Here is a 22,321-nt window from a genome sequence, read left to right as displayed (position 1 = left end):
TGTATTTACCACAACTCAGATTGTTAGTCTTTTGAAACTGACTGGTGTTCATGTACTAGCTTCAAACGGCTTAAAGTGGATGCAATATGCCTTAAAGGTGTATTTTAATATTTGTATATTGACCATACAGCCCTGATATTAATCCTCAGAATTTTGTCGGAATCCTGACAGAAGCAACGAGTAAACTGCGAAGAAGTTATTTCAATAGCATTATAGCTGATTGCAGGAACGCTTATGGAAGAGGAGCAATATTATGGCCTGGAAGTTGAATGCCAAAAAAAGCTCCTGGCATCATTTTGTTTTCTCGTCGAGGGCACATGAAAGTTTCATGTGCCCTCGACTTCTGAGAAGTGTTTTGAATTTCTGAAACTAGTAGTTTCACTCAGTCTGAAAAATCCTATTTGTTAACAGTTGCGCGGCTGAGCAAAACTAATCCATTCAACAGTGAGTTTTAAACTAGTTAGTATTCGAGGGATTTTCAAGTTCTTGGGTATAATTTTTTGGAACAAAGAAGGACTGTCGTAATGACTGCCTGTTGCATCGGTATAACTGACATCAATAGATCACAAGTTTCCTCATGACCCGCGATTTTTTGGTTCTAGAGAGAGATTATGAGCTATAGAACAATGGTAAAGAATAAACAACCTAAAGAGTATTATTGGAATTGTCTTTCCCCGAAAAAATCTTCAGGCTTTCAAACTTAACGAATTTGGTCTGAAGCATAAATACAAACTAAGTAGGAAAAAGAGTTATTTGAGAAATAGTGAAGGAAGTTAATACGTTTTTGAAAAAGCCCAAAGGTGAATTCAGGCCTCAATTCTCATAGAAATTTGTCACATAAGTGCAGAGGCTTTGCACATGCGCAAAAAAATGGCGGGAAAAGAATCCGGGTGCAAAAGAAAGTTGAATACTGCAAGTAGCTAATACAATGCAGTATTTTTCAAACCAGATTAAACTGAAGTGTGATTAATGATAAATGCAAGTCATTTTAGAGGCTACTGGCCTCGGATGGCTGTCTCTGTTGCGTTAATCACAATCTTTTTGTCATCCTCCTCAATATAAATGTTACACCCTTAAATTTAAAGAAAAACGTTGAAGATTTAAGCTACTGACAAGTGCGCTTCAGTAACGCGCTATTAGTAATCAAACACGAGGAGGATACAGATAATACTCGCTTGAAAACGTTGCACCTTTTAGAACGTGTAAATTTTTTGTCGATATTCCACGGTGCAAAGCTAATAGTCGTAAAGAACTCGCCTTTTTCATGTGCCTGTCACTTCTTCTCTGTCGATCTACAAGAAACAGATGGCAGAAGTCTGCAGTATATGATAAAAAGTGCATTAACAGAGGAATTCGCTCACTAAAAGCTGCGACAGACGGGAAATAAAAGCAAGAATACCGAATTTCAAGAGACTCGTAAGTGGCTCCCACATCTAGTTCAGCTGGCTTGCCTAGGCTTTAACTGATCCATCAGCCAAGGTTTCAGCTTCGAGTTCCATTTAAGGACTTCGGCTTCTCACTTAGCTTATTACAAAGTATCATGTTTATAATGAATTATTAATTCAAGTGACAGGAAGTGGAAACAAGACACGTAAAAACCAAACAGGAATTATAAATATATTTTCTTGGTAAAACAACCCAACTGCAGTTCTGGGCAACGACCAAAGTATTTTATGCTTTTTATTTCATTTCAGTCAATTTAATTCCATTAAATATTTCAAAATTTTATACCACAGATACATACCTCGTTTCAGGTTTCATAGGAAATATCAGACCTTCAGGGAGAGAATCGATTTTTAAAAATTTTAGTTGAGCACTCACCGTTTAAGAGCTTTCACTGGAAACACAAACTGCTGTACGCAAGCATTATATATCTCCTTATTTAAGGATGTTTAGCAATTTTATACTGATTCAATTCCTTGTTTCATTTGATTTTAAAACCAAGACTGGAGCTTATACATCGCGTGTTATAAGCCGTTGATTTGAAAGGGTGATATCATCATAAAGAGTGTCAATTTTGAAACTTAACTTTGAATTTGTTAGCTCTCAGAAAAAGGCCATATGGCCCTAAGAGAAACAGTCACTTTTAATCGCGAAAATGTCATATGAATTGATGGCTCGTAGACGTTGTAAAAGAGAGTTGAAATTGTTGAAACGTTAGCCCCCTTAAATCTGCTAAAATCAAATCAGCAACGTTCGTTGACATACAAGGTAGGATTAACTATCATGACAAATTTGTGTTATTTACTTTGAAATGTCACTGAAATTTGTAAGATTTGCTATCCATTAATATTCTAGAAAAGCTTGCATTTTATTTTTGCAATTTTATGCAGGTACGTCGGGGTTTTGAGTTCCTTGTCATTTGTTTACGTCAAACGCATTGTGGCAACTCTGCCCTGTTTAAAAGCATTGTTGAATTCCTCTTTGAAATAATTTCAAAGAAAAAGCAAATATTTATTGAAGCTGTTTCTTTTGGACTGTAAAAGCATTTGAATAGGCTGTCTCAAAACTGTTTCCAATTGTTTGCCTCTGTTATTCTGATCAGAAAGGATTGACGAGCACAGCTCACTAATGTCAAATAAACCCCACCCCGATCTACTGCTGTCATGCATTGAAAACCTACCAGCACGTGGGTTCAAGCGTGGCTCATTCAGCTCCATTCTAACGCAATTCAAAGCACAAAAATTGAAGCTGCATTTCGTTGCTACATAGTTAAGTGAAAGCATAGAGAAAAATATTTAAACGCAAATTTTATATCTTGGCACTGCGGTTAAACTGCGGTATTTATACTTTCTTTCAAGGCTCTCTTTTTGCGGCACTTAACCACTTCGTTGTTGGAACGTAGCACTTGTTGCATATCACAAATCAGTTTTTGAAAGCCGAAAGAAAAATCTTAATACTTCTCTCTGCGACAAATGAGTACTTCGCTACGTGGCTGCAAGACATATAAACTTTCTTTCTTGCCGTTTTTTGCAGTTTGATTGAAGTTACAGTATAGTATGTCGTGATTCGTGCACTCAGTGTTCCCTTGCAATAGATATTGATAACGGCTCCAAAGCAAAATGCGCACTGCGGTCATTTATCTCACTTTGATGGTGAACCAGGAACTCAAAAAAGGGTATAAAAACTAAAAGATGATTCTCGTGTTCAAAGTACTTATTGTTCCAGCTTTCAGGGCAAGATATCGGAAGTTTTTTTTCGCTCGTTTTTGAAGCTTGCCATTGATATGGCCGCCCTCATTAAATATTTATTACATTGTCTTCAGTGTTCCACAAATACGGAGTACTTTTGAACACCGCGAGGGCGAGGAGGATTCTTAGTAGATCATTCTTAAAATAACCAAGTATTTGTGCTAGATGTAAAGAGGCCTCGTGCTCAAATTGATCTAATTGGTCGGTTGATAACCGAATTACATTTGGTAAAGTAGCATGCATTAGATTAACAGGGCTTTCTGAGAAACACTCGCAGTTGATGAGGCGGCGATGAACTTGGAAGAGATCCAAGCGCTTTCAAAGGTAAGGCAAAATAGGTCTGTTATTATTGATGATCATTAGAAGAAAGGCAATTATTTCATCTTTTCAGCCATGACGTATACGAAATAATGGAGGAATACGAGACTGAGTTTTGTTCAGTTTCTACTTAGCGCTGTTCTTCATTTTGTTGCCGCCTCTTTCCTCAGAACATTTTGTGGCGAGAACTCAGCTCAGTTTTGCCATCACTTCTGTGTAATAGTCTGGTTTGTTCACCATTCTCCAGTTGTTTGTCTTAAATGTTTTTCTATTTACTTTGTGAGCCTCCCTTTTCTTGACCCCTTTCTGATGAAAGTGGCTCTGCAGCCGTCGTAAATGGTCCCTGGCCGTCTTTTGTTTTACTTTCACAAGAACGTTTAAACAAAAATGTCACCGGTGAAACAAAGAATACACCAGCCCCATTATGTTGGATTATTGAAAGTTATTTCTGTGCACATAAATCGTATTTTGATTTTAAATTGTCACTGAAATATACACGTCGAAGTGTTAGGAGAGACGTGCAAACATTCAAGTGGCCGAGTTGTCATTAGAACCTCTCTCGTAAGCTATTTAATGTAAACTATTGTACCTACGAATTGAAAAGGACTTCTGCTGTTGTATATATTTCGTTTCGCAATCGAATCAATACCACTTGTTGGTTTGACGATTTCAGTCATTCAAATTTTGGGATTTTTTTCTTTTGCGTACTAGGAAGAAAGAGCTGAATTGTGCGTAAACAAAATGTAATTTAAAGAGAACAGTAGACATTTATGTTCTTGCGACATTCAGGATCACTTCAAGCAGCGACATTTTTCTTGAACCATTCAATTCTAAACATGGCTAAATTTACTAGCAGACAATGATTGAGCAACTAACCCAATCATACATCGTCAATTTTGAGTCATTAAACTCGTTATTTCACCGAGATTATAGTTCAGTTTTGAGGAATTGAACTGTAACGATTACTGATTTTATATCTTCAATCGATCAGTGTTTTAATCACAATACTGAATAGTTTCAATTTAAGAGATAGCATAACTACAGAAAATGTTCCTAAGTGGTCTCAAACAGATGATGGCTTTTACGACTAACGGTTAAAATTTGTCAATTTTAAGGCTTAACGGCAAAATGTTTTGGCCGTTTTGCGGCTGACGCTTAACCTTTCTGAAACCCTCTTTTTATGATGTATTGTTAATTTGTCGTAGGATTTTCAACGTGTATGAAAAAATAAATTGCAAAAAAGAAACTCAAAGATCCATTTTCATTGAAATGTATCTTATATTCCTTCGTCGTTCTTTGCAATTTAGCAGGAAGTTTCGACACCACTTGAAGAGGTTTCCTTTTTGGGGTGCGGCCGCAATTTGACCATTCAGAGATCGAGTTTTAAGTAGCCCTGATTAGCATCGTAAGCAACCGATCACGGCAGTTTCGCAATATTCAGTTGGAAGGATATCTCTTTAATTTCCGAAATCAGACGATTACGTTGATCCTTTGATTAAACGGATATAAATTATTTTCTAATCATTGACTAAACAAGACAGAGAACGATTTTTCCCATATAAATTTCCACATATCTGATTAGTTACGCACTAGCTCCGATTTCCGGAACTAACTCCGTTGCAACATTGCGCAACGACACCATGCGACAGAATTTCATTGGACACTGCTTAGCACGATTTTTCAGACTAAAGAAAATCTAGTGAAGACAGTAACTAGTTGAAATATTTGTGTCAGGAAGGTATCTTATAATTACCCAAATTTAAATCCAATTTTGTCGCTTATAAACGAATGTTGATAATGAAAATGGTAATGCTTGCTGGAATATTCACATATCTTGTACTTTAATTCTAATTAGATGGACGGTCCGCCATCATCAACAGGATCTGATACTTCTTCACAGTACGGGGGGCATTTTACTGAAGAAGATCTGCAGTATGTTCTGTACGGAAGAAATTCTGTGGAAGAGGTACACATTTTAGAAACGATGACTGAAGAAGACATGGAAAGCTCAGGTAAATTAAAGGTCGATGAAGATTTTAAAATCGTACTGTAGATTAATTATATTAAATAATTTTTGATGAATTATTAATAATAGGTCGATGAAGAAGTAAAGCGTTAACTCTTACTAAACGATTTCGGGGTCCACACATGTATGTATATGACCAGCCACAAGTCCGTGTCGGTAGAGACCGAGTGAAACGAGGTCCGTACCGTCATGACCTTCACGTCACGATTTTTCTAGTTCGTTGTGAATACACGGAGTTTCTAACTACACATTTTACGGTCTTAGAACTATTTATCCGGTGGACAGTTACCTTGATTTGATCGGGCAAAATCCTCCCCGGAGTCGCGCGGGATCAACTGGGACATTACCCGGTCCGATTTTGGGAAAATATGAGCCCTTGCGGGACCATAAATGGAGCAATCTAATTGGTTGCTTTTAGCTATTGGCACTCGAACCTCCTGAATCGCGTAGCAACATAAGTTACGGACCGAGTTTTTCCCTTCGGCATATGAATCAAGCGCTGGCATAAGTCGTACAGCGAAACTAAACAAAGGAGGATCCGTAGCTTATAGTGTAGACTAGTAGGTGAAGGTTAATAAGATATTTATTTTCTGTTCTGTGCGTCTCCAAAACGGTTCAACAAACAAGAGATTTGCACTTCCAGTGAAAAAGTGGCGATGCAATAACTATAAATTCTGCTAACAAGAACACCTTTAATTTTTGAGGGTCGAACAAATTAAACTAAGAGATAACGATTTATTTATTTCCATCGTGGTGAAAAGAATAAAAATTTGACACTGAATCCCACCAAATATTATGTTCTTACATTACACAACATTTCAGTTGCGTCCATGGTGTGGTGGCAGACTTTATTTAACTGTCAGAGTATTAGGCTTTTGACAGACTAATTCGGAATACTGATAAAGAAAATAACTTAACAGAAATATAAAAAATGAATTAGCTCCTAATAAAAATTAGTTTATTTCACTGACACTCGTTATTATCCAAAAGAACAACAATCCAAGGTCCCCAAAACAACGCCAGATGGAAGATGGATTGATGTAGCCATGGAAACAGGTCAAAAAAAGTCTGCAAGGAATGCAAAACTAAGCTACGCTGTGGCCTCGTTCCCAGATGAAGTGAAACTTTGCCTGTCTGGAATCCCAGAGGAGGGTTATGGAGTTTGCGCAAAGCAGCATATTCCCGTGGGAACATGGATTGGTCCATATGAAGGAAAGTACCTTTCAACTGATATCGTTACCCCGGATATAGACACGTCATACATGTGGGAGGTATGTGCGCGCGTAGACCATAGGTTTATCACTTTTAAATTAATACACCAACTTTTAATCTTTGAAATGTCACAATCTCGAAATCAGGCACTGTTACACCGTTACACTGTTTTGCCTGAATCGCTGCAAGTTCACTGTATCTCACTGATAAATCATGCGTCAGGTTTTCTAAGTCTTATTACTGAATTCGGCTCCTTTGGAAGACTCAACCCCTTTCCTTCTGTAAAGCTCAAGACAAATAAATCATAACTCGAAGGCTGAGCAAATAAAATTCACAACCCTTTTTTCTTTTTCTCTGTTTAAGTTCGTCATTTCTTTTGCTGATCCAATAGCACTAAGGTCAGCTCCAACAAAAATACGTTATTCTCTCTTGCTGCAGGTCTACGAGAACGAGAAACTGGCCTTTTTTTTAGACGGTAGTGATATGGAGACTTCGAGCTGGATGCGCTTTATTCGTTGCGCTCGTCACAAAGAGGAGCAAAACATGTTTGCATTTCAGCACAACAAGAGTATCTTTTATCGCGCTTTCCGTGAAATACCAAGTGGTACAGAGTTATTGGTGTGGTATGATGATAACTATTACTTGCAGCACATGGGGATACCTGTCGGTAACTGGACGAAGAATATTTCACAACACTTTCCAGGTGAAATATTTCTTAAAAACCAGTTAAACAAAATTATTATATGCCTCAAAAACGTTATGTTTCTGATGCTATATTTAGCAAATATTAAGATATTGCTCTTCAAACGGACCCAAATTAAGGAGTAAATTAACTCACATTAGCTAAATTTTTATTCTACGACGAATTTCGAAAAACGTTGCCTTTCAATTCTTGAGTTCAGAAAATTCACATGCATAAATGAAGATATTTTACACATGACTGTTTTGAATCAGATGCTATTTCAGCAATTAATTATATAATTTGTTTTCATCTTTTTCAAATGAAATCCCATTTTCTTCTCTAGATTTCGAAGGAAAAGCATCAAGCACGAAGCATGCTGACAGCGTCACTATTTCAAGTGCGCAACCACAGACGGAACAAGAAACCTCTCCTGATAATGTCAGTCACGAAGCTGACCATCAAGCAAGGAGCAGCAAGCCTAATGTTAACTACAGCTCCCCTCCTTGTAAGCGGCTGGTGGACAAATCATTCCTTCAAGAAACAGAACGACCTCTCAAGCGGCCTCGAAGGCAACAAGAATCAAGCAATAGTATGTCACCTGCAGAAAACAACTCGATAACCACCACAGGAATTCAGCTGACTACTGGATACCGCAAGATATACGAGAAAGTTTTGGAGAACTTCAGGGAGTGTGATGATTTCAAATGTGGTCAGTGTAAAATGTCCTTCACTCAGCGTTCTCTTCTGAACAATCATCTTTGTTCGCGCATGTCTTGTAAGCCCTACCGATGTGGCCATTGTCATGAATCTTTTGCTCAACCAAAAGAGCTGCGTATGCACGCAGTTGTTCACGTGAGCGAGAAGCCCTTCAAATGCGGGTACTGCCTGCGATCGTTTAGTGGAGCGACCACCTTGAATAATCACATGCGCACGCATACTGGAGAGAAGCCATTTTCGTGCGAACGGTGTGGGAAGTCATTTTCACAAGCTTCCCAGCTTAGCCGACATCGTAGGATTTGCGTAAATTAAAATTTTTCAGGGAATGAAGTTAGCTGCATCCTGACTGAAATCTTAAAAATGATAACTCTCATTATGTATTACAAATAATGTTGAAGAGTGCCAAGTGAAGTGAGTAAAACACCATGGAATGACAACTAAGGGGATTTTAATCTTACACTTAGCTTCACATGTACAGGAGGTAACATGTTTATGTCCACTGAGTTATTAACTTTAGAGTAGATTCTTTAGATGAAGAACGCTGTATTGTAGTTCGGCTTGGTTTCTTTCTCTCTCGCGTGTCCCTAATATATAAACATTCCGCTTATTTCACTGTTTCATCGTAAAAAGAATTGGATTTCTCTTTAGGCTATGTGATTAGCTTACATTCAAATCAACTCATTTTTGAAATTTCTAACGCAATTTATTGAAATAAATAAACCTGTTCTGGCACGGCACGGCACGGCTTTTATTAATTATCATAGTTATTTACCGACGTATGACGCGTACAGCGTCTTTGAATATTTATCCTTAGCAAGTGGTTATGTATACAAGCCGTTGATGTAAAAAGGCTATTAGTTGTAGTGCACCTTTAATTGACGATTATAATAAAATAATTGATCACTTGATTACTCAGTCTCCACATTTCATTCTGCATGGCGATTTACGAGTTACCATTAACAGAGTCTGTGGGATGGATGGAGGAACGTTATTCTGCAACATTAGAGTAGCTCCAATCTAATACCAGCACTGTACTGAAGTATTGTTGAAAATAACTGAGTCAATCGGTAATCAGACCACATTTGTCCACAGTTTAAAAAGATGTGACCTTGTGAGGAATTTGTAGGATGTAAAGAAACTATGGTGTTGCGTCGGTGGGCAATATCAAAAGAGAACTTGGTTTAATCAACTGAGTTAATGATGTAGATTGGCCACCGCAATTTCTTAAGTTGATGTTTCGGGCGTTAGCTCTTCGTCAGAGTGGATGACGAAGGTCTAACGCTCGAGACGTCAGTTTTAGGAATTCTCTACAGTGGCTAATTTACTTTATCAACTCAGTTAATAAAACCAAATTATCTTGAGCTGTACAAGCTTCGTTTGAGGCGAACACTGTATTGTTTATGAGGAGCAAATACGGCCTGCTAATGAAAAAGTATTGATAAGATATCGAGATAATTTAACCTAATTGCTATAGCTATATCGGTTGCATTGCTTCAAGAGCTGTTCATATTTGTGATATAACCAGTACTATTGCGGTTGAAAAGAATTTACAGGATAGATAACATTTTCGCGCAAGTGTTATCATATTAGTGTATATTAGTTCATTTGTGACATACAAGAACTTTGGAGCAAATAACAGGGCGTAAAAATATCACTTAGATCACTTTGAATTATCATGTCAGGCTGACAAAATATTATACACAACGGAAATTCTCGGAATAAAATGGAAACTAAATGATATTTCCAGGTGAAAGGTGACGCCAAGGCACGGGTTCGAAACCCGTTGAAGAACATGATGCTCATTTTCAGGTGCTGCGTCAGTGGGAGAGTATAACAGGGTAATTTAATTTTAACAACTGAGTTGATAACGTAAATTGGCTACCGTAAAGAGTTTAAAGTCTGACGTTTGTCAGAGCAAACGAAGGGCTAACGCTCGAAACGTCAGCCTTTAAACTCTCTACGATGGCAAATTTACGTTATCAACTCAGTTGATAACACTAGATTACTCTATCAATCAATGGGTTTACTGTTGAACAATCCATTTGGCCTTACCACTTCGTAAGTGTTATGAACACGCACTCGAAACTAGGTGAGAGCATTTCACCTCCCCTGCACATAAAAATTAATACTAATCACGATTGACACATAATAAGATCTGGGGGCGATTCACAATATCCATCCTAAGTACTAACCGAATCAGCGTTCACATAATCACATAATTTCGAGTGCAATTTGGATTGAATAACGAGCAATTTTTTTCAAAAACCAGCAAAATGTACAAGCCCGTGGGAAAGTGCAATTTCTGTTCTTTAAGAAAATTTATTAGCGTCATTCATTCCAAATTGCCAGGGAAATATCATGTGGTTACTTATTGATTGTATACACGAAAAAAAACTTCGATAAATATATTTTTTTAATTATGCAGAAGCAAAGCGCGCGAGTCACGGTAAAAAATAATTTATTTAAACCCTGTGCTTGTGGTCAAAACGGTCGCTTTCAATCAAAACAACAATTTCCTAAATGTATGATAAATTATTAACCGCAAAAAAAGTTCAACGCATGGCTTAACATATTGTCACTATCTTTTACACCGAATAATCCTTTACTGCCCCGAATCAACCCTCCTATATCGTGTCAGCTGAACCTGCATTTCTCTTTGCCAAAGAGGATAAAATTTTTGTCATGGATGTTATTTATGACGAAATTAGATCAGAAGATAAGAGAAGATGTTATAACGATATAGGATTAGTTTCCAGTTATGTAAACAACTGACCGATGTGATCAGCAACTTGCAGTTTCTCATGACGGTATCTCATCGCATTACACATTTGTAGAACTTATGCGGTTCTGCTCTGCTAGCACTGTAACTTTATTGGAAATTTAAGACTAACCAGATTGACTTATAAATAGAGATACTGTTTCCGCGTAGTAATATATACATCATATCCATTAAGACAGTGCAATTAACCTTTCGCCTCGCCTTCTTTCATGATCAAGTTCTTTAAATAAACATAAATTTAGTGACCCTTTGAAGAACTTTTCAGTCTCAAAATAGAATTTAATTCTCATCTATTACTGCAAGAAAACGAGCAATCTGGGGGGTTCAAATGAGCTCAAGCAAAATAATGAAGTTGTTTGTAGACTTATTGATTTTCAAGTTCATTGGAAATATTGAACATTTGCAATATCACATCCGTTTAACAAGCTTCTGCGTTCTTCCTGTCCCACCTTGCTACAAATGCCTGATGATAAAAAGTACTCATGTCGTTCAAAAACTTTCAGAACATGTTCCCCGAAGGTTTTAAAATAAAAACTATATTCACTGCTTCGAAACTCATCTGCAGCAAATTTCAAGCGTTTTTCGGTTTCCCATTAAGAACGGCGTGAACGGAGCACAAACAGGAAAACTCACAGGGCGTAAAATTGGCCTCTGGCGAGCGGGGCAATTACTCTCACGACGTGACGTCAGTCAAAGCGGAAAAACTGCTCGCTTATCAAGTGGCTCGAACAATGAGGTGCAGCAAAGTGTAAACTGCAAAAATTCCTGCTTTGAATTATCATTAGTTCAAATCTACAGGATTTGACAACAGAGCTATGCTTATAAATTGATGCTGCTTATGAAGAAGTCTGGAATGTGGAATTTTTGTATTGTTGTTTAGAAATTGAGGCTTGCCGCGTAGGAATCTGAAGTGGCACAACACCTTAACAGGAATTTTGGGCGGTTAGAGCTCCTACGCACTACTCATCAAGAAGACCTGAGAGCGGAACTTTTTTTCAATCCTGGTATCCTTAGGCTGTAGCGACGTGAGGTGCTAGATATTCATTAAGCACTGACCACTTTTTACCAAAGGAAGCAAAAAATCAAACGGAGCCGAAATATTCAAACCATCAGCTATGAATAACTTTTTTGATGTTTTCCATAGCTTAACATCTTTATAAAACTCAATGGGTTTTGAAATTTAAAATTCGAGGTGAATTAAAAACGTTTGAAGTTAATCAAATACAGTGTAAGTCAGGTCTAAACTGCAATAACCTTCTCTTAAATAAAACAAAATGTTTTTAAGCGAACAGTCTTTGACACTCCGTTTCCTTTCATGGTCTGTCTGCGTAACATCGAGATATTGAAGATATGGCTATGTACCTAGGTTGTTCGGCCTTAGTTTGCTGGAGGTACCGTTCTTTCCAAAGTTTATGGGACGATAACTCCACTAATATCAGCTAGCCACACGCGGTGTTTATCAGATCTCGTAAGCAGATCGGTGGACAAATGTTTCTCTGACATAGATTTGCTTTTAATTTGATGATTCTGCTCTATTGTTGTTGTTTTTTTTTTACTCAATGCTGTGATATGATAATTGAGCGCAATTAAATATTTCAAGGTGAGAAATGACACGAAAGGCGTCAAAAACAAACAGGACATCAAACTTTATCATCGAAAATATTAATATTATTAGTAATATTATTATTATCATCGAAACATGAGAAATAAGAGCCAACTTGTCTGTCGTTTAAGGCGGGTTTTGCACAAGTATATCGCAGTGCAGTGAACTTATCTCGAGTAATGTTAGAATTACAAACAATTAATCAAAAAGGCTACAAACTACCTAAATTCCAAAGGTTAAAGTAAAATCCGCTCATTTGTTTGGAAACGTAAATTTGTTTTGAAATAATAGTTTTTAGAATAATTTTCGAAATAATATTGTGATGGAGTCAGCGCTTATTGTAAAGAGGGTCGAAGCTCAAGCATGACTAAACAGCATCAATCATTTTTAACTCCAAGCTTGACTAATCACGCGTTCATTTAAGATGAGACGTGCTCAATCATGTACTTTTGCAGATGATGTTCATCTCAAGAAGACGAATGCTAGTTTTCTCAAAGTTTGACTGCTCAGTGGATATTATAATCTATTAAATCGTGAATTCTTTTTTGGTCGAGGCTGAGAAAATCTGACTGGTTTGAACTTGACTACATACCAGACGCACAACAAAATCTTTACAAATTTAGAAGTGATGACGTCGTCAACGCTTTGAAGAAGAGTCTACCAATTTGCTTTTATTTCCTATAGAGTTACAAAGAAAACTCTAGAAGATTTCGTCCATTTTAGAGTTCCTTTTGGTACGAAGCTCTTGATGTTGGCATGGCAGGCAGAGTAATTACAATAATTAAGTCGGGCAATGCGGAACTCAGTCGAAATGATGCATTCAATTGGAAACAAAACCATCGGATAACAAAAGAGGTTATATTGGTTTCAGAAAAAAATCGATAACGTGCTGCTTAGCGGCATAAAAATGATATTGTTGTCATGTTGGAAATATGACGAGATGCAGTTTTATATTTCATCTCATAGTTTTCTAAATAATCAGAATTTTTTTCATGTTAATTAACGCTTTGATTAAGAACGGTAAGGTTCAATTTCATGACCTATCGGTGTAAGTCGAGTTGACATTAGAGGGAAAGATAACAGAATCTTTACCAATCAACCGGGAAAACACTATCAAAAACCAATATAGAGAAGAAAACTATCTGAGTTGAAATAAAACCGTCTATCGTATACAAAAGAGCGGGTGATACGGTTTTCAAATGTTTCTGAGAAATTTGAAAATATTCTCTTCCAATAATGTTATTTTTTTTCCTGTCTGGTTGTTTGTAAGTCTGTCAGGAAACCAGTTCATGTTTTCGTTCATATTGCACCTTCGAAAAGTAATTTGCCTTTGTGTTAAGGCATTCCTGTCTTGGGAAAAGTCTTTGAAATATTAAGTACCTCGTGTTTACATACAGAGCATCGATATATTTACCCAAACCACATTCATTAAAATTGGAGTTTACTTTAGCAATTGAAGGTAGCACCTGAGATGCTAACGAAAGCGAACTGAATGGATCAATTTAAAACGACGAAAATGAAATTGCTGTGACAATATTGATCATCAGAGCTTTGCATAAGGACCGTTCGTACGCGCATATCTTGGGTATGCTTTATCAGTGCTCGTTTTGGGCCAGTAATTTCATTGCAAAACCTGAAAATTTTCTATCGGTTAATTATTTCAGCGAAACAGGAAAAACTTTTGAAAGCAGCTGGAAGTAAGCGATGCGTAGAAAAGACGAACACAAAAGCACATGATATTAAATTCTGTTTCGTTAACAAAAGCGTCTTTCTTTGACGCTAAATTCTAAAGTTCGAAACGTGTTGAGACAAAGCCCTCAAAATGCGAACTCAGGGAAGCCTGACCCGCAGGCGAAAAACCAATTTAAGCCCATCTGCGCAAAAGCTTCTGCACTTCAAGAGATATCTCTTGCAACGGAAAAAGACTCGTCTACCACGAAGAACTTGCGATCTTCGTAACTTAATAAAATTGACCTATAGTTCGAATCGAATTATCTAGTCTGCATGAAAGTTCGTTAATTAATACTTAAGTTGTTTTTTTCCCTTTTATTGTCTATATTGTATTTAGAAAGATCTTTGTTCCTTCAACCGTGATAAACCATTACCATAACAAGTGACACATGATCACTTGTTTTCGAAACGGCCAAACCAGTTTTGACATCATAATAGCCCAGTGTATTCTACGACGCACGCCAGTTGTGAGACGTTAGTTTCAGGGGTGAACAAGTTAAGTTATAGTCTACGCTTCCACAAATCGCGTTCAGAGCCAAGATCATCAGAATCTCTTTAATCTTTGTGCAACAGGGGAAAACTGAAGATTTTTGAAGAGGAACAAGTTACTTGTCTAGTGACGCAGTTTACAGACAGAAAGATGATGGTAAGTTTTCGCGCCGAAACTGATAAAGTTTATACAACTTACGGACCATGACAGAGAGAATTGAGCCATTACTGAACAGAAAACAGGATAGTGCTTGCCTTCGTAGCGGTTAAAAGAACGAAACGTATTTTACTTGCTTTTTTTATTAGTACGACGTAACTCTTCTACATGAAGCGATGTTCATTTTGCCATAAAGTTACCTGTGTAAAAGAGCTACCTTAGTTTCTATTCTTAACAACACCCGACGAGTTTGGTTTTTTTTCCTGTTTCGGATTGTTATTTAAATCCTCGTCGTGGAGCGTTTTATTCTGAATTTCCTTGCTTTGGAGATAAACGGATATTTTTAGTGCCAGCAGTCAGGCGCCTAATGGATGGATTATTCAATATTAGAACTAATGCTGAAAAGTAGAGGCACTGTATTACGTGTTGTGGCCGACTCCTGCAATTCACGCATGAGTGCGTTCCTATTCACAAAAACATGTGCAATCATTGGAGTGGAAAATTAATTACTTTCTGCACGCCAGAAATGTGCGCTCAAGGGCACTCGATTCACTTTCGACTGTTTTGGTCACCTCATCAATAAAGCTGAATTCACTTTTGTTACTCGGCGCATTAAAAAAGCGGATTTCAGAATTGAGCAATAACCTGTTTGCTATATTTTGGTGTCACTGTCTTAAAAAAATCTATGAAATGCAAGTTATTCAGTCAATCCTTGTAGAAACTATTGTCTAATCCATCTGAATTTGCAACAAATGATTAATGTTTTATACATAAAATTACATGACAGCTTTAAACTTAATCTTGCAAGTTTCAAAATTTCTTTCACTTTCTTTAATCAAGAATCGAAAGTTCTGGACGTCTACTTTCAGTTTTGAGATAAAAAATCATAGCTTCAAATAATAAATATATTATTTTTAAAATATGATGTAATGTTAATTATTACAGTCCATTATAAAAATTTATTTTTTATTGAACGAGATAAATTAATCACAAAAGTTTTCCTATTTTGGATAATCAAAGCGTCAAACAAACTATTTTGAGGCCAAAAGGGGATAATAATCAGCAGCACTTATAGTGGACTTTTTGTTCTGCTATTTTGTCACTTGGAAACCGAAGAAAACATTATAGTGTAAACAGTGTATAGCGACTCATAGCAGAGTAATTCGCTTGGAGATGAAACAGACAATATATCCAATAATGACAGCCAATATTTGGAATATGAAGGCTTTTATTTGTTACAGTGCTGATTTTTAAAGAACTTGTAGTGTTGTAGTATTGGCTGAAGCGGCAGACAGCGAAGTCGCAATATTTTTCAGAAACAACATTAACTTCCATGGACAATTTCCTCATGTCTTGTTTTGGTGCAAATTTTGATCTCTTTGCCACAAATTTGCTTCGTAAAATATGAATTGTGCCGACTCTTACTGATCCGGGAAAAAAATTCCGGTCTTTTTTCAGTATAGAAAATTTTTCCAGATACACGAGTCAGACGAAATTATCTTTTGGCACTATTTCAAGACCTATAATACCTGATTAAGACAGACGTCGCTTTTATTAGCCTTTGACTGCTCCGTCTGTCCTTAAAACACAAAGTTCAATATCTCGAGTTGTTATAATTGGATAAGTGAAACAGTTTGGTGGTAAAACACAGCAACTATTCCTCATGCCTATGATACAAGTTAAGGAAACCATCTCCATTCATTTGCAAGCGAAAGTTGTTGTTGTTGTTTTTGTTTTTCATCTACAATCCAGTTAAAAAATTCTCATACTTCCACAGTTACCTCATTCTTACTCAGTCTCGACACATTGCTGTTGACTCCAATATTTATCTCTCGATATATCTTCAACTGTTATGATGAGACCACTATATCTATACTGGCCTTTTAAATATATTGATTCAAGTAAGAGAAGACGATGGCATAGAGCTAGAAAAAATACTTTTAATTGTTGTTGAACTATATTTTGGTTATTGGCAAATTCGCTCAGCACAAAAATATCAAAATCAAGATAACTTTGGGAGAGGTCACGTACGCTGTTTTTCTCGCTTTTTCTTTCAAATCATGAGACCGTTTACTTTGGCTGAGGTTAATGCACGTGTCATTATTAACCCAGATCTCAACGTCACCTGCAATGCTATTGAGGTATCTTTTGTTTGTTCTAAGGCTCATTGTTAAAATCAAAATTAATGACTAGTTTTAAATACACTTGCAATGTATATCATTGGTTCCTTTACGTCAAAGTGAAATGTGACGTGGGTATAACAACATCATTGAATAATCTTACAATTAAACCATTGGGCAAAGTTTAATTTGTAAAATTCCCTGTAAGTTTCAAGCCTTTTCGAGAATTTTGCCAGGTTACCATAGCAAAGGCCCAGAGTATTTTTAGTGTGCTTCATAACATAACAACAAGTATTGCCTCTTAATAATGCCACTTTTTATCAATAATCGTTTTACCTGGGTAAGATCATTCACAAAGGGGGTTACAGTAAGAGCTCTTAATTCTGCAAGGAAAATTTAAGCGTGGGAAATCGCTAAGAGATAATTACATAAAGCTTAGTTTGTTTGATGTCCTGCGCGGAGAAAGCGACAAAGATTTCCTGTTTACTAAGAAGAGATGGTGAGTAAAAAATATGATTGCGCTAAAAACAGTCCATGATGTCAACTATCAAGGGGGCTGTTATATATCTTTGAACGGTTAAATGCAAGTTGTACATTTTCAAGCTTCTGTAGACAAGAAATTCGGGAAATTTCTCATTTTTTACATGATCATCTGTTTCTACAGGATCATTCCCTCACTGAAGTTTCTCCTTCCTTGAATTCTTTCGTAATACATCCAGCTACGATATTGATAACTTGAGCAGCAGAAAACCTGACTGTCAACTCCCCCAAAGAGAACACAGAAGCAATTCTTTTTTTTTCATTGGTAGATTAAAAAAATTGAGAAATCTTCTCCCAAAATGTGAAGGAAACATTTGCGCCATCTATTCATTCCACCTCAAAACTCTTCATGTGATAGAAACCAAGAAACGCAAATAAATATTTGGTGGACAAATAAATCATTTTGGCTATACCAATATAAGGTAGTTTGACAATTGTTTAGTTTTTTTATGATACCTAGGCTGATTTTCCGATTGATCAAACATCGTATAAAATGGATTTTAATTGTTTTCATTTTACGCTTATTTTGCGTCAGCGCTGACGTGAGCAGAGGTAATCCCGACTACAAATCTGCAAAAACAAATCATTAATATTTTATCTAATGATGACTCTTTCCTGCCCCAAACAACCCCAAGTGCTGCCTTACCTAAGCAACGCTTACAAGCAACAATTGGACCCCTGGACAGCAAAACCGACACATCTCAAACGAATCCTTGATTCAAATTTTCCTCTTATAAAGGCGAGGAAACTGGTACAAACCAAAAAAGCAAGAAAAAACACTGAGTTGTGTCTTGATTTCAAATGATAGTTGTTTAGAAACGAATTGTCATCGAACTTAACACCAATGAGTTTTATTTTGTATCGTTTCTCATGTGAAACATAACCCTTTTTCTCCAAATATTGCAATGAGCAATGCTATAGTTTTGTCAAAAACACATAATAATTGCTTTTAAAACAGCCTTGGACTGTGATGCCAAGTAAATGTACGCACCAGGAGTCTCTGACAACAATAAGAATTTGTTTAGAATTAACCGCCTTTGTAATTGTTTTTGCTGTTGTTTCTAAATTTTGGTTTGGTTTGGATAAAAAATTGCTGTTTGATGATGTTACAAAACTTATCGCTTTATCGATTTTCAATAGCACACAAAAAACACGCGTCAGTATAGTAAACAGAAGCCAATATTTAGCTCATATATTGACTTAATGCTTCACCGTATTGCTATTTTTATTTTGTGACGCGTGAGGATTTAGCGTAGTAGTAAAACCGCATTGTATATGACCGGCATATATATTTATCGTGTCTTCACTTAAGTGATCCTATTCCTGTAGTTACACTCGTACTGTTTTTCTTACGATGCAGGCATCCACTGTTGAAAAGACGACACTTGCGAGACCACATCTGAGCACTGTCAAGGCAAAACAGCAGAAAGAAGCAATAAAACCACGGATTTTTTCCTTCACTGCCGAGGACCTGTATAATTATCTGCACCAGAAGACTGGAAATGTTGAGACGATTAATATTGAAGAGTGTAAGAACAAGAAACTGGAAGAAAACGGTACAGGAATGGACAAGCCATCCTCATGTAGGTTGATGTTGTTTTGTCCAGACATGATTGTTTGTTTGAATTATTATTTACAGCTTGTTTGCTTTCTAAGAGGCCAGCGCCAATTTCAGATGAAAACTATTCTGTTAACCTAGCTCTTTTCCAAAATGACTAGTCGAGCGATTTCCGTTTTGGCTGAATCACTTCCAAACCCGAAATATGTCGAAAACAATAACATACAAAAAGGTTTCTTAATTTCGTTGTGGCCTAAAGCCTAAATCATACGAAATATAAAGTGTAAGTTTAGAAGCGAATGGTTCTCGGTAAGAATTTTCATTTAAAAAAAACGTAACGATTTTTTGGAGTGAATATATATATATATATATAAAATCGCTGAAGTTAGGAAGAAATTAAAATCTCATTCTTTTTCTTCAGTTTGCAGGATCTGTAACAAGATTTACACAATCCGCTGCCCTGTTCATCCTCCTTCTAGCCAATCAGAGCCGAGCGTTCCAGGGGACTTGAACAGCTACGCCATGAAGTCGTTCCCAGATGTAGTTCAGTTGTGTAAGTCCAGCATTCCTGGCAAGAAATATGGAGTGTCCGCCAAACAACACATACCGGTGGGAACGTGGATTGGACCGTATGAGGGGAAACGGATTAATCCAGAAGATGTAAAACCCAATATGGACTCTTCCTTTTTGTGGGAGGTACGAGACAAAAACTTATATATAGTTTCAAGTTAGATATTGAGGAAAGTAATTTTTTTTAAAACCTGGAAGCTAAGCTTAAAAGCAGGATTTCCAGGATGTGCAGTTTTACGATGAATGATTGAATGGAAAGTACTTTGCTTTCTGCTCGTCAATTTACTCGTCAGACTACTTCTCCTCTCTTCATCAACTAATGTCGCAGGTTTACATAGAATTTAACCATTCGAACACAGCAAACAGAATATATAAAAAACTTTCCATTGTGCTTGCGTTTCGATGGATGACTTAAATTTGACATTTCCTCATTTTAGATCTACAAAGAAGGCCAAATTTTGTATTATCTCGATGCAACGGACGAGAACTCGTCCAGCTGGATGCGATTCATCAAATGTGCCCGCCACAGAAGCGAGCAAAATCTCTTCGCTTTCCAGTACTGTGCCAACATTTACTACCGAGCATTCAGGGATATTCCTATAGGAACAGAGCTGCTTGTATGGTACGAAGACATCTACCCACAATACTTTGGGATTCCGATGAGCATTCATGACTTGAATTCAATGGGTAAGTCCAGGTTTTCTCGACATCTCTTTCATACTCGTTGCCTCTAACGAGGACACAAACAGAATGCCACACAATTGGCTATATCGCCTTCGTTTCGATAATACCCTTTAATTATTCCCACCTGTCAACGTTGGAAGAAAAATGATCTAATTGACAGGGAAGTGAATGGCTTAGACAAAAATTGATAACGATTTTGGCATTAATAACAAGAAATGTAAAACTTGTCAGGCAGTTTTCCAAGTTCGACAGTGATTCTAACTTTAGTGCACTTTACCCTTTAGGGTCCAGGCCTTACCCGGTAATGGCAACGACTAACACAGATGGACATCAGGTCTCCCCCATTCCTCCTCCGACAATAACAGCAGTAAAACAGGCCTCTCCTCAATTACAAACATCTTCTAATAGGAATACACCACTTGACTCGCCTCCTACAAGAACTGCGCAGACTCCAAGGGCGACAGAAAGAGAGGTCCATGTAAACAAACAGGCTCAAAAGGAAAACATCAAGAGAAAACATGAGGAAAGTAATGGCATCAACAAGAGGGCGAAAATACAGAACATGCCTAAGACTGACGGACCCAAGGAGATGCTTAGAAAATTGGAGGAAGCACGTCTCAAGGACCTTCATGACAAGACGGAGTTGCCGTGTGAATGGCCTCGTGTTGCTGATGGGGAATTCATCTTGGAAAATGGCGAGCCAAAGATCTGGCATTGTGGTCAATGCGACAAGTCTTTCGCTCAGCGCAGCTTGCTTCAAATGCACATCTGCGCAAGGAATCCAAACAGGCCTTACCAATGTGGCCATTGTTCGCAGGAGTTTGCGCATCCAAACGAGCTGCGCACGCATGCTGTCATTCATTCTGGGAAAAAACCATTCAAGTGCGGATTTTGCTCACGTACTTTCGCCGGAGCAACAACTCTTAACAATCATGTCCGAACACATACAGGAGAAAGGCCTTTTACCTGCAACAAGTGCTACAAAACATTTTCACAAGCATCGCAGCTCAGCAAGCACAAGAGATCTCTTTACGAATGTTTCCCCAGAGACAAGTATTGATTCATAACACATCCGTGTTGTTCGTATCACACAACATTCTGTACAGAGGAAACTCACACTCTAAATGTACTTTTAGCAGCACCGTCTTTCAAGATATTATAGTTATTGACATTACCTAAAGGTTATGCTTACGCTACGATTTTCGCCTTTCATACACACCGGAATATAAATAATTCGCTTGTGCAGTCAGCACTCATTTATTAGTTCATAATTTTTTAAAAAATATTACCTTTCCAATTCTGTACAAAGACGAGCAAGTAAGTGAAACAAAGCCGAGGGATTGATTTTTTAGACATCTAACTTCCTCGTAGGTTAATTTGCGAAAATAAATCTTTTTTTATTCCAGCTCATAAAAACCGTAGTGAGGTTGTGAGAAAGTCGGAGTCGCTTTTTATTTTACTTATTTCATTGTCGCGATGAGTTGTATTCAAAATACACCTGTACTTAAAAGTCCAAACCAGTTGTATAGAAAAACAAATCTAGTCTATATTTAGATGCTTACTTAGCACTTCGTTATCATGATGACTGGACTAAACAGAAAAACAAAACGCTTGAGGATCATATTGATAGAGAGGAATAACCGGACATCAAGTTCAAAAATAGATAACAAAACTATATTTCTTATCTTTACTCACCTTAGTAAATAATTATCTAATATACTTATAAAAGTAAACATTTAAGATTAAGGCAACTACTTAAAAGCGTTCAACATATATCTTTATAGACTTCATCTTGTAAATAGTCATCGACATTTTGTACATTTACCAAACCTTTCAAAAAGGTACACTCAGAATTTAAGCCATTCGTTTTAGTAATGTGAATTAAAAAGTCAATTATAAGTAAATAATTTCCATGTTTTATCAAAAGTTTTTGTTCGTCTTTAA

The 22,321-nt window shown here is 37.0% G+C and overlaps 2 protein-coding genes across 4 annotated transcripts; both read left to right on the top strand.

Moving 5' to 3' along the window:
- The first annotated feature begins 2,186 nt into the window (after positions 1-2,186).
- LOC131785023 (putative histone-lysine N-methyltransferase PRDM6) lies at positions 2,187-9,022 on the top strand. 2 transcript variants are annotated; one of them, XM_059101874.2, is made up of 5 exons: positions 2,187-2,211; positions 5,365-5,521; positions 6,526-6,806; positions 7,186-7,450; positions 7,773-9,022. In XM_059101874.2, the coding sequence occupies exons 2-5, from the start codon at positions 5,365-5,367 to the stop codon at positions 8,456-8,458; spliced, it is 1,389 nt and encodes a 462-aa protein (XP_058957857.2). In that variant the 5' UTR covers positions 2,187-2,211; the 3' UTR covers positions 8,459-9,022. The 2 variants fall into 2 exon arrangements, with proteins under 2 accessions (XP_058957857.2, XP_058957854.2); XM_059101871.2 differs by lacking the exon at positions 2,187-2,211 and adding an exon at positions 2,985-3,515.
- Positions 9,023-14,693: 5,671 nt separating this feature from the next.
- LOC131784957 (putative histone-lysine N-methyltransferase PRDM6) lies at positions 14,694-22,286 on the top strand. Of its 2 annotated transcripts, XM_059101800.2 has the most exons (5): positions 14,694-14,905; positions 18,926-19,148; positions 19,545-19,819; positions 20,131-20,380; positions 20,662-22,285. In XM_059101800.2, exons 1-5 carry the CDS (start codon positions 14,900-14,902, stop codon positions 21,435-21,437), a joined length of 1,530 nt encoding a protein of 509 aa, XP_058957783.2. In that variant the 5' UTR covers positions 14,694-14,899; the 3' UTR covers positions 21,438-22,285. The 2 variants fall into 2 exon arrangements, with proteins under 2 accessions (XP_058957783.2, XP_058957791.2); XM_059101808.2 differs by lacking the exon at positions 14,694-14,905 and having other exon boundaries at positions 18,920-19,148; positions 20,662-22,286.
- The last annotated feature ends 35 nt before the right edge of the window (positions 22,287-22,321 follow it).

Source organism: Pocillopora verrucosa, chromosome 4 (assembly GCF_036669915.1).
Source record: "Pocillopora verrucosa isolate sample1 chromosome 4, ASM3666991v2, whole genome shotgun sequence".
NCBI lineage: Eukaryota > Metazoa > Cnidaria > Anthozoa > Scleractinia > Pocilloporidae > Pocillopora > Pocillopora verrucosa.
This window is presented reverse-complemented; position numbering and strand designations above follow the sequence as displayed.